The following is a 13,027-nucleotide window of genomic DNA, read 5'->3' as shown; positions in this document are numbered from 1 at the left end:
TTGAATTTTATGAGGTTCCTGCCAGCCCATTTCTCCAGTCTGTTGAGGTGCCTCTGAAGAGCAGCACAACTCTCTGGTGTTTAAGCCACACCTCCCAGTTTTGTATCATGAGAGTACTTGCTGAGGGTGTATTCTGCCCCACTATCCTGATCATTAATGAATATGCTGAGTAGGACTCATATCACTGATCACTACCCCCTGGGCCAGGCCATTCAGCCAGTTTTCAATTCACGTCATTGTTTGCTTATCCAGCCCATACTTCATCAACTTCTTTATGAGAAGACAGTGCCAAAAGCCAAAAAGTGAAGGCAGACAATATTCACTGCTCTCCTCTCACCTATAAAGCCAGTCATTTTATCATAGAAGGTTATGAGGTTCAGTAAGAATGCCTTCTCATTCGTGAGTCCACACTGACTGATCAATTTCTTGTCTTTCATGTGCCGGAAAACTACTTCCACGATTATCTGTTTCATCATCTTCCCAGAGACTGAACAGAGTCTGAGTAGCCTTTAGTTGCTCGAGTCCCTTGTTCCTGCCACTTCTGAAGACAGGAGTGACATTCACTTTCCTGCAGTCCTCAGGCACCTTTTCCAATTGTCATGATTGTTCAAAAGTTATTGAGAATGGCCTCACAGTGATATCACAGCCGGCTCCCTCAGTATTTTTGAGTGCATCCCATCAGGTCCCATAGACTTACAGCTGTTCAGTTCGCTTAAGTATTCCCTGATTGACCCTTTTCCTTCCTTCAGATTTTTCCCTTGTCTCTGGGGCCTGAGATTTCCAAATGCTGCTCATGATCACAACTGCTTTGTCTTCTTTGGTATACCTCAATAAAGAGTCTTGCTCTGTGTACCTGGTAACTCTCAGAAGTGTTTGAAAGATGCTATTAGGTGACACATAAGCCTTCTCTTCTGCAGATCAATCAAGCCAAGGTCCTACAGTCACTCTTCACAGGGTGGTGGTCCACTGGACTTAATCAAATTTATTAGTATCCTTCTTGCAAAGTAGAGTCCAGAACTCTGTTCTCATGAGAGCCAAGTGACAGGACAGAACCACTTCCCTTGATCTACTGGCTAGATTACTACAGCTGAGTACAGTTAGCCTTCCTTGATGACTCATATGTAGCTTGCTGTTCACCAGGATCCCAGTTCAAGAGAAGTGCTACAGTCTGGGGACAGCTGAGTACAATTACAGGGTGTTATCCTGTAGCATATTCTTCTCTGGCTGGGGCCACATTACCAACATAGCCAGCTGTGTGCTTCCCTTGAAATTACCAAATGAGCTGAGCTTGCATAGCAACACACCTTCCTGGCTTATGATTCATAGAGGTATGCATTTGATAAAATGTTATTCTTCGGTAGCTGCTGCAGAAAACTATGGCTGCACCCACTGCCTGCTTAGTCAGGCCCTCTTTCTACTGTTCAACTGAGACAAGATTTTGCACTGGCAAATCATACGGTTTGGCGACCAACCAATGACAATACCATTTTTGCACTGGCAAACAACACAGCTGCTCACAGGTAGTGTGCACAAACACAAGACACAGAGGGGAAGAAAAACACAACAGGAACTGTCTTTACTTGGATATAAAATAACCGCTGTCCTACACAAATTTTGTTTTTATGACCAGATTACCTTGAGGTGAAACTAAAGATTCTTTATGAAGTTCAGTTGCTTCCAAGTATGTCTCCAATGGCTCATAATTCTCAGAAGAAATTCTAATTACACTTGAAATGTTAATCCCAAGTTCAGACATCACCGGCAACAGCTGAAGGTTGTGGAAATCCAAAATTATAAAGTAATGATGGGCACCATCATCTGGTTCATCATCTGCTCAAAACACAAAACCAGATTAGAGCAAGGATATTCAAGAGCTAAACAAAAATACTTCTTTTCTTGACTATATAGAGATACTGCAAATTAAAGTGAGATAAACAGTTCTTTTATAACCTTATTGGGATAATTACATATAAATTCCAAACTATGTGCATTAGACTGAAGTCTTTTGTAGTAAACCACCTAGAACTCAGCAGAAAGAATAGAAGCCAGAAGAAATAATTGTTTGGAGAATCATCAGCATAAAAAAATGGAGAAGCAGATTATATTCAGAATGCTACCTGTAGCAGCATTTGTGTAACTGTTTCTCTTTAAGGAGGAATTTAGTGTCAGGACATATTCACATGCTCTAATGGTAGCTCAAGCTATCCTACTTCCTGCATAAAGCTGGCCAGGGAGCACACAGAGAGTAAATTACTGTTTTAGTTAAGAGATTACACTAGCTGTTACAATTCTGAAGGATTAGTTGAAGGTATGAGCTGACTCACTGCTGACTGCTCTCTGCCCAGCAGGTTCATGTGTGCCAGCTCACAGGACTCATTCCTCCAAGTGAGGAAAAAGTAGGCAGAAAAAGAGCAGCCTGGGCCCAATATCTGCCTATGATCGGGTATATGTATTGCCAGGGCTGGGTAAATGCTGCTACCACCTGGAGCAGCAGGGTGGCATCAAGTTGCCTCTCCTCTTCTTGCAACATTAGGTAAACATGAAAGAAATTAGAAATTTGTACAAAGACTGACTGAGGAAGCAGTCACCACAATCCAGTACATATACTGCATAAAGCAAAATCAAAAACCAGAAGAAATCTAGTCCACTGTATCACTGCCTGTACTGAAACTGAACTACATATTTTGATGCCTCAGTTACTGCAGAAAGCAAAAGCATAAACAAGTACAATTACTGAGCATTTATGATTCCTAACAGAAGTGACAGATGTCTGCATAGTGACTTACAATGATCCAGAAATTCCAATGCATGCTGAAGACCGCCTGCCATTCAATTGTTATGATTATGCTAATAGTCATGACAAGTTGATAATAACCAGCCATTTTTATCTTTTTTTTTTCCTCTCAATACAACTATATTAAAACTAACAGGGGAGGTTTCGACAATAGGAAAAATTCTTTACTGAAAGGTTATCAAACATTGGAATAGGCTGCCCAGAGAAGTGGTTGAGCATTTAAAAGATGTGGCACTTAGGGACATAGTTTAGTGATGGACTTGGCAGTGCTAGGTTAATGGTTGATCTCAATGATCTTTCCAACCTAAATGATTCTATGAGAGTTGCCAAGAGTGCTGAAAAAAACATTTCTCTGTATCTACTTCATGTATCATCAGGGTTCTTCATGTCTTCTGCTCAGACACTTCTAAAACATGGAATATGCATGAAGATTTTTAAAGTACTACATTCTTGGTAGAAAAGTTTCATAGAACTGTAAGTTCCTGACACTGAGAAACAGAGCTGGCACCACTCTGCCCTAAGACACAAACCAAAGCTTTGTTGTGAGGTTCTGGAGAACCTGAATTGGCATTTTCTCAAGGAAAGAGAAAATCCTGACACAGTTGTTTCACTGCACATAATACTCATCTAAATGGTCTCCAGAAGTTTTTGTAATACTTGACTTAATTTTCTGCTGGTATGGACTTCTCTGTGGAACTGTCAGGAAGAATGAAGAAACAATTACTGCTTCATAAAATAACACTTCTGTTCTTCCTGTAGCTTAGAGTGAAGGGTTAGAGGGATGCTGTCTTTCTTAGTGCTGTAAGTTCCTTCTCACTGTTCTCAGCAAGACTAGAGGAAGTAGCAAGGTGAGGTTAGCTTTCACGTTGGAGGTAGTTCTTCAGACGGAAATCAATCCACTGAACACAATTTTTTTTGTATCAGTCAGAATCAACTTGTTTATTATTAAGCCCAACTGTGTGGATGCACAATGAATGTGGTGAATTGTTCAGAATGGCTGTAGCTCAGTACTATTGACCAAACACAAAATATCTCTGCAACTTCTCCTTCGAGGCAACTAGCAACCACTGCTATTTTGTAAATAACCTTGGTACTAATGAGACAAATCATAGTCAATAAACAGCAGTGCTAGCAGTTCATAACATAAAGCTATTAAACATGTTAAACAAGGATATTTTTCATGGCCGTTAGTTTTAGGAGGCAATTTCTGTTTTCCTTATTTTGTTTTCTCATTAACCATGACTAAAAAGGCAGCAAAGAATGGATATCTTAGATGGGTACATAATGTTTTCTGTCCATCCTTCAAGGCAGTAAGGAGCGGGCAAATTGTTTCTACCAGGCCTAGTGGAAGCCAAACCTTATCTGAAAAAATGAGGAGCTATGCACAGATAGTTACTGTTCTGTTCTTGCAGTTCTTCACCAAGATTCAGACTTGCTCTAAACATCTGGACCAATGCTTTTTAGATGCTTGAAGAGTCCTATCGATCTCAACAGGTGACGATCTAATGAAAGAGTGAGGAAAGCCTGCAGCAGTTCAGCTAGGGAGTAGCAGGTACGCACAATGCATTCAAAAATCACCAAGTGTTTCTCCAGCGGAAGAGAGCCTGTTTATGTTGATGTAATTCAACTATATTACGGTCCAAATTAAATAACTCTGATCTAATGAGAAGAACTATGCATATTCTCAAATGTTTTTTTGTCCCAGTGAAATTTGTAACTGCAGGTGCTAAATATTAAGAAAAAAGATTTTCTCAGCACCAGTTAGTGTATTATTCTTCACTTTGCATAGCTCATTTCTGGAGCAGATTTCTTCAGGTCTCAGTTCTAGCCACTTATTTTTACAGCAAATGAAATCATACTGCTGTTTGTACAGAACCACACAATGATAGACAGCTTTGTTACATTTTACAATACAAGGAGAAAGACACCTTTGAATACTACTACAAATGCATTTAGTTATTCTGAAATCTTTCCATAAGAATGGTTTTCTGTAGGTTTTGTTTAGCCACTTTCTTTCAGTCTTAAACATTTTGATGTTGACATGCTACATATACCTCGTCTGAATTTTATTTTTTGGACTGCACGATCTATCTTAACACTGAGGAGAACACAGTGCCCTCTTCAAATACAAAGTGGCAGTGCTTTAACATTGCCAAATAGATTTTGACTTTTCAACGTGGAATAAAACAACGTACTGAGAAATTAGGTTGCAAGATTTGTATCAAGTTCATCAGGAATATATCTGCATTTTTTTACATACCAATGTATTTGTTTTCCTCTTCCACTTCTCCCCGCCGCTTCAGTTTGGTGCCCTTTTTAACAGTGCCTGGTCCTAGAGCGCCTGTTTCTGTCTTTTTTCCTTTCTTTTCTTTCCCAGCTGTCTTGGCGCTAGGGAGGTTCTTCTTGCCAGGAGATTCAGCTTTCTCTTTCCTTCCTTCCTTTTGTCGCTCTTCTTCTGCCTGATAAGATGAAAATTTAAACAAAGTTCTCATTATAACATTTATGCAGAACAAAGGGCAGACTGCTGTAAAACTTTAGTGGTTCCATTTTTTTATGTGAATACTCTTCCCTCCCAGTCACTATAATGTTGATGGGGTAAAGCTGTCTTGAACACTCTGCTTCATCCTTCTCAAACACAACATTCAGTTCATTATACTCTTACTAATTCACAGTGTTAAGACTTCCCATTAAAAAGAAACTGTGAGAGGTAGGAAGATATCATACCTACAAAACTACTGCATGCTGCAAAACTAATGCATACTGGTAGAAAGATGGGTAAAGAATCACTGTGCTTGGTTACTGCCACTACAGCACTTACATCAGCCAGAAACTTTCCCTGGACTGAAGGGAAATAAGACAAAAATTCAATTTCTCTTAAGTCTTCAGCGTTGCCGTTAACACTCTTGAGTATGGTGTAAAATGGTGCCAGCATTATTTTTCTTTGATGTAAATATCTGTCCACTATAAACCAGAACCAAGAGTCTTGTGCTTGTTTCACACAGGATATTACTCAGTCACTCATTATTTTTCAAATAAAACCCCACATTAACTTCTGCTCAGTAATTTAGGAGTAAAGAATGTATTCCAAAGCTTCACACTATAAATCCAGAAAGCTCGGAGCCAGTGTAAAATTAACATAATCCAAAATATGTTAAGGTAAAGCAAGGTGCTGTTAGAGCTAGAAAGCCTCCACATTATTTCTAGCCAGCAGCAGTATTACGCAGTAACTACGCAAGAATAACATTTAGGGATTGTAAAGCTAAACTAAACACAACGAATCAATATTAACATAACTGAATGTTACCATCCTGCTAGTGTCACTTTAAAGGTTATTAACGCAAGAAGAAAACCTCTCCATGCAAATGAGATAGGGCAGCTGACTCTACACAGTTGCTTTCCTTAGATCCAGCTGGAAAAGCAGACGTCCCAGCTGTAGAAGTTGTGTTCAGTTCAAATTCAAAACCAAAGCAGAAAAATCTTTTCTTGCTTTTCCCTTCTTCATGCACTCCCTTTCTGTAAAATTTAAAAATGCCTTCAAGAGATTCTTAAAACTATTTGTGCTCTGAAATGGGGGATTTGGAAGCTTTCATTATTTTAAGTTTATTTCAGTTTTGATATTAACCCAAAGTTTTTGATAGTAATACTACGAATTCTAAGCTGATAAACGCATCAAAACAGATGATACAATCATCAGGCTACAAAGTTCACAATCAGCTTTATCTATTGCATCATTTTATGTAATTAAGCCTCAAATAAGCAGAGACAATACTGAACTTGTCAAGATTCCAACAAAGAACACGATTTGACATTAATACCTCAGGAAGTAGAGGACCTCTCCTGTTTAGGACTCTTTCCTTTTCCTCACAATGTCATATTTCTCTCTCCCTACAAGGTGCAGCTTTTTGTGGAATTTCTGACCTTCTATTAGCTTGACATTTTGTAATTAATTTATTTTAAGCTTCATATTACAGAATCTTATTACCTCAAATGGTTTTCTAATTCCAAGACACTTCTCTTCTGCATATTAATTAAAATGCATATATGTGTTAATTTATGACAAACTTCTACTCCTAACGAAATACAAAAATTTCACAATGGTTTATTTTTGTTTATTCACTTGCTGGTTTTCTTCTGCCAATCAATTCCATTAACTAATGTCTATTCTAAAAAACAATGGACAGTTATGCTGACTTTCTGAGCACCGATCTGCTAGTAAAACCCTAGTTTCAACCCCCAAGTTGCTGGTGATGGAACTTGTACTGTACAAGCTGGTTGGAAAGGATTAAAAATTTTATGGCAGACATCTTGAAGTTACGTTTCCAAGTTAAAAGCCAGTTTCTGTCCATTCTGGAAAGGAGAGCATCCTCACAGCCAAAAGCCCTCACAGATTCTTCATATATTTCTGTGATTTACACTACCATTTGCTAACTAATTTTGCAATGGACTTCTATGGGAACAGGACACAACACCTAGCATTCAATGTTCTTGTGTGCTAAACTTCATTCAACAATTATTCCCACAAATAGTATTCTTGATAAAGAAATTTATAGATTTCTCAACTACACAAAATCCACAAAACCATTTTCCTCTTGCATCTTTTACATGCATAGACTGTTTAGGTCTTCACATCATCGCATTTTACATCATAGTTTTTTTGATCAATTAACATGATAAACTATTGCAGCAATTACATGACTTTCTGATAATGGGCTCCAGCTACATGAATGTTTGCTGGGAGAGGACTATAGCAAAGACCAACTGTTCAGTAAGTTGCTGAAATGTACCACTGACTTTTTTCTCTTTTTAATTGCAGATGTTAGAAAGCAGTTAGAGGTCTGATCTGATTGCGATTCTGTGCAAGCTTGGTGAAATTTCTCCTAGAAAACATAAGCAATGTGATTGAAGCAATCTTGGAGCTAGTAGTGATGATCTTGGAGAACACGTGGAAGTGAGTTTTGGGAACACTGGAAAATGTGGTACCCAGTTCTGAGAAGCAGACTTCAAGGTATGAACTATCTGGAGAGAGTTCAGAGAAGACGAACAATCAAAAACTAGAAACCATTATATATGTTTGAGTTTGTTTAAATAAATACTTAATAGATTGCTGCAAAATGGAGTGTAAGAACTGTTGTCCACATTCCCAGTGAGAATTGAAGCAGTAATGGGTTTAAATTAAAGCAGGGTTGATAAGTTTAGAAACTTTTTCCAACTGGCTACATTGCAGAGATAGTTGATAAATACTGATTGCCATAGAAAATCGAAAGCATAGCAGTGGAAGGATTTAAAAAGAGGTACAAGAGACATCTGTCAGGACTAGTTTATGTAAATTTTATCCTGCCTTAGTGCCAGAGGATGGAATAGATAACTTCTCCAAATTTCCTCCAGAGAGACAATTTATGATAATAACTCCTTCAGAGAGCAGCTCTGCATCTGTCCTGGATATCTCTCAAGTAATAACCTCTCCTACCTTTACTTCAGCAGAGATATATTCAGCTGAAGCCAGTTTCTAGCTCTATTTTCTATCAATCCTAAGACTCAGCTAAGACATTACTGCTTCTCGCTCCGGCAGAGAGTTCTTGAACAGTATTTTTCCTTTTCTTCTTTTTTTTTCCATCTCACCTGCCTTTGAGTAATTGAGAACTTCTTCCCCAAAATCTAATTAACTTAAAACCAGATAAATTTCTACGCATCTTTCTTTTCAGTTACAAATCTAGGAAGTTAAGCATGAGGAAAAAGTTGAATTTATGGAAAAAGCACTAGAAGCATCTTTATCAAGTTAATTAAGCATCCTCCCAAAGGGGTACTATAGTACCTTCTTTTCAGCTTCTCTTCTCTGAAGGTCCTTCTGCTTGAGATAAAGCAGTTGAAATTTCAACAGCTTTCCAGTTAGTGTTACAGGAATTTCTTCACCACTATCCAGAATGGCTTTGGCTATTTCTATCACCTGCAGAGTTAAAAAAACCACCCAAAACCAATCAAACAAGCAAAAAACCCAACAAAAAATAACTATTACTTCTATAGTTTTAATACTGCATTTGACACTTATTTTGCATGCTGAGATGAAGAAGTTCTACTCTGACATTGTACAATGTGTGAGTCAAAATGTTAACACTTCCAGAAAAAAAACCCCTATCAGTAAGATGCATAGCTATTCCTTGGTCCCGAAGACATAAAATGAAGTTATAGGTGCTATAGTATGAGATAAAACTAGAACAGGGAAAACATCTATGATTTATGTAAAGGTCAACAGACACACAGTTCTCAGAGTAAAGTATCATTATAAAAAAAATTTTAAACAAAGAAGCAACATTAAGCAACTACTTATTATAAAGTAATAAATTTAAAAAGCATTTAACAGATAGCAAATCAAGGGGAATAGTTTGGAATACTGCTTACAAAGTGACTCACATCTGAGGCACTACCCCTGAATGAAAGATAAAAACTTATTGAAGGGAATTTGAGAGGGTCTGTCTTGGTGAAAATATACCCCCTCCCTGTGTAATTCTGATTCTGTTGGTATGCAGCCTAATTGGGGTGAAATAAGGCTATTGAGTTTTCTTAGGGTGATGACAGCAGCGGGAACATACAGCTGCATTGTCCAGATGTGTGGCATTGACAGGCTGTTTTATGACTATGTTTTTTACAGCTTGTTTCCACTAAATTTCATACAACTCACTAACATCTGGGCTGTTTTCCTTGGAGCCTCGTAACCACTTTATTTACTGCGAAAAAAATAAAATAACATAAAAATACCATAAAAAGTTGTTACATGTTTCTTTTCACTTGTGTTGTCTCTGCAATAAAGTTCACCTATGTAGGAAGCACTATTGAGGAATAATATAACCATAATATTTTCCTACTTTTTGTTTTTAAGCAACCATCAGCTTTATTTATAACCATGGGCTGAATTAGGTGTTACTCAAATGTTCTGACATGTTTCTCTTTTCCCCTCTTGGAGCAATTACAGTTGGGCACATATGGTGTCAATTTTGCTTGCTAACATTCAGACAATGAAGGTGCACACTGCATCTCACTGAACTGTGTCTTGTCTAATGCAAACACCACCATTAGCTTTGAGCTTTCATAGCTTCTTGCCCAGCTTAGAAATTTTCACTGCTTAAGTAAAATCTAGGTAAGCAATCATAATCACTAAAAATGCTTCTCTGAATAAAACAAAGCCACAAAGCATCCAGATTATTACATGCTGAATTATTGTTTCATACAAGTGAAAGCAAAGTACAGAAAAGGAAATACGTTAAAATCCAGATTTTTCTGAATCATGTAACAAGGAGACAAAACAATCAAAACATTCGCATTTATAAACCTGCCCAAAACAATCCTGCCCCTCCAACACCAATAAACCTGATGATCTCCTTAATGTACATGTAGGAAAATACATTACGGTTATAAGATCAGTTCTGGTTTACATCTTCCACATTCAGAGTACTACTTACTGGTAACTACCTCCACAAGCCAACCACAGAAGGCTTCTGGATAGAGTCCCACTGACTTCAGAGTCACATCAAGAAATCAGGGATATGCTAAGAACAGACTTTAAAACTCCAACAAACTGTAGGCACACGAGAAACTACTAGCTATTCCAACCAAAAAAACAGTCCCCCAGAGCTAGCTACACAAATCTGTGCTCTGAAACAAGGAGATTTTGGTAGAAATATCATAGTAATTTCCCTTAGAGGGAAAAATTCTCATGGAAGGTTTTGGGGTTTTTTTTTTGAGGAATGGTGCTAACAGCCTATGGAAAGTGATGCTTCCCAATTGCTTAATCTAGATGAGTTGCACATTTCTTGAAATACAATAGAGTGGAACCAGAGGGATTCTGGAAGGATTCCTGAAGAGTGTATATATAGTAACCCGGCTTGGTGGCAGCTGCTGATTTATTGTTCATGGAAGAAAGAAGGCACGCTTAGACTCTTCTACAACTCTTTCTTCCTGAGAAGTTGAAAGCATTTTATCAGTCAAAAGCAATGCATCAAGATTATTCCTATTTTGTAGATAGAGAACGCAGAAATGAAGAGACTTGTCCAAGGCCTGTAGTGAGCTGGACAACTCTGAGTGGATGGTAAGGACAAATTTTCTTACATGAGATGTTAAAGAAGTATACAACACACTATTTAACAGGAGTACATTCTATGACTGTGGAAAGCTGTCAGACAAATAAGACAAAAATAAAATAAGCACACTACATTTTGCAATATAAAGAAAATAAAATAGTTTTTCATATAGCAATGTAAAATCTGCTTTGTGCACAAGCAAATAAAACCCCAATCCTTTATTACTGTCAGTTTAAAGACAGAACACAGATCCATCCATGTACAGTAGATAAAAGAGAATAAATTTACCACAATTATGCACGTTTACTTCATCTGTTGTCCTGTGAACTATGCAGGCACCTAGCATAAACAGTCAAGAATACATAAGGCCTCAAACAACAACAAAAAAAAGCTGAAGATAAAGACTTGGTAGAAGTACAGAAGGAAATTTTTTGGATACTATGAAGTGGATTTGTTTCAGATCAGCTATTTACTTCATCCCACCAGCGATGACCTTTTCCTTATGTGAGAAAACCATGGAAACTTGGATGGACAAACTCAGTTAGGTAGGGCCACTTTTCCTTTAAAGGAAGAGGAAACTTAGCATTCCTTACACAGCAGGGATCACATTTGTGAAGTGCAGAAAGGCTTCAGCGATGCAGTATTTGATCTCACACGGTGGCAGTACGAACCACGCAGAGATTTAGCGGCCTGGTGCTAAAAGCATGTATTTCAAGCCATTCAAATGCTGCAAGAGTGCTTGTAAATGACGCTATTCTACTGGCAGATACTAGGGCCACTGAGATAGGACACAGGTATTAATAGTCAGGGAAACATTTAAAGCCAGAGTCTTTGTGGTACCTTTCTTTGAAATGCTTCCTTTTCAATGTACAGCACCATTAAGGCTGCTAAATCATAATCAGAACAGCTTTCAAAGTGACAAATTCCATTAACAACTTCTGCAGTTTTATCATTACTTGGAAGGCGTAGCATCACTTGCTACAAACAGTGGTCGGCCCATTTTGTGGTTATAGTTCTCCTATATGCAGGCTGAGCTTTCTGAAGCCCTATCTCCTCTTTTGTTCTTGAAACTTTAAGAAATTGAGGCAACCACATCTTATATAACTTATATAACACTTATATACGTATATAACACGTATATACATATACACTTATATACGTATATAACAAGTATATAACTTATATAACACTTCCTAAAAGAAACATAATGATTCCTAGTAGAACTCCTCTGCAATTCAAATCCATTAGTAGCTGACATGGTTCAAGTCAATTTGAAGCAGGAGAGCCATCAGTCAAGAAGCTATTATAGATTACACTTACCAATCAAGTTATTATTTACTGTTCAAATGTATTTTCCTGAGCAAGCTAATAAAAGCAGAAAAAACCCCAACCTGATCTTCACCCATTACAATCAAACACCAGTATCATGAACCCCTCACAAGCAGCTTTCAAGGCAGACTAGGGAACAAAAGCTGCATGTGTCATACTGATAAATTTCTTTTGACCAAAGAAGACTTCTTTACACATACTATCAAATATTTCCTAATCTGCCAACATCAATTCATTGACAATAACACCCTATGATCGGAATACCAAGAAGGCACTTGGCTAACTGAAATAACTTCTTTCAGATCACACCTGCAGTATGTTTAAAGGCAATGTATTCTCTACTATCAGAACATCCACCTAATTTAACTTTTCCTTTTAGAACCTCTTCCCAACTATGATGTCAAAAGGTCACTTGCTTGATCACCGTCCTGCACTGGTGAACTAATGACTCACACTTCAAACTTAGCTTAAGGATTCACATAAATCATAAATCAACTGCATATCTGAATGGAGCTCCCTATAGAGTTTTGTATCCATAAGGTAGACTGTAAAACTTAAGCTAAGCTAATCTATCAATAAAGACTCTACCAACATGTCCTCCAGAGAATTAAAATAAAATAAATTAAAGTGGATTTGATCACTCCTGCCCCTCAGAGTCCTTTTCAAATGAACTTACTAAAATAAGGACACTTTCACCATTCAGTAATATTGAGCAAATATGTATGCTGTTCATGTACTAAATATCTGCCTTTCTATTGTGAAAACATTTCTCAAAGCAAAAACAATGGCTGCTTGTGCCCTAGAAAAATACATTATCACTCATATGAGTGAG

General features: G+C 37.7%; 1 protein-coding gene across 1 annotated transcript in view; it reads right to left on the bottom strand.

The window, feature by feature from the left end:
- SPAG17 (sperm associated antigen 17) overlaps window positions 1–13,027 on the bottom strand; it is a gene marked incomplete at both ends in the record, with an annotated part of 51,950 nt that overhangs the window by 27,122 nt on the left and 11,801 nt on the right. The window contains 3 exons of the mRNA XM_009876253.1: window positions 1,636–1,830; window positions 5,055–5,253; window positions 8,607–8,738. Of these exons, the coding sequence (XP_009874555.1) occupies window positions 1,636–1,830; window positions 5,055–5,253; window positions 8,607–8,738 (526 nt within the window). The remainder of the gene's footprint in view (window positions 1–1,635; window positions 1,831–5,054; window positions 5,254–8,606; window positions 8,739–13,027) is intronic.

Source organism: Apaloderma vittatum, unplaced genomic scaffold, assembly GCF_000703405.1.
Source record: "Apaloderma vittatum isolate BGI_N311 unplaced genomic scaffold, ASM70340v1 scaffold3349, whole genome shotgun sequence".
NCBI classification, from domain to species: domain Eukaryota; kingdom Metazoa; phylum Chordata; class Aves; order Trogoniformes; family Trogonidae; genus Apaloderma; species Apaloderma vittatum.
The sequence above is the reverse complement of the archived record's forward strand: the minus strand, read 5'-3'. Positions and strand labels throughout refer to the sequence as shown.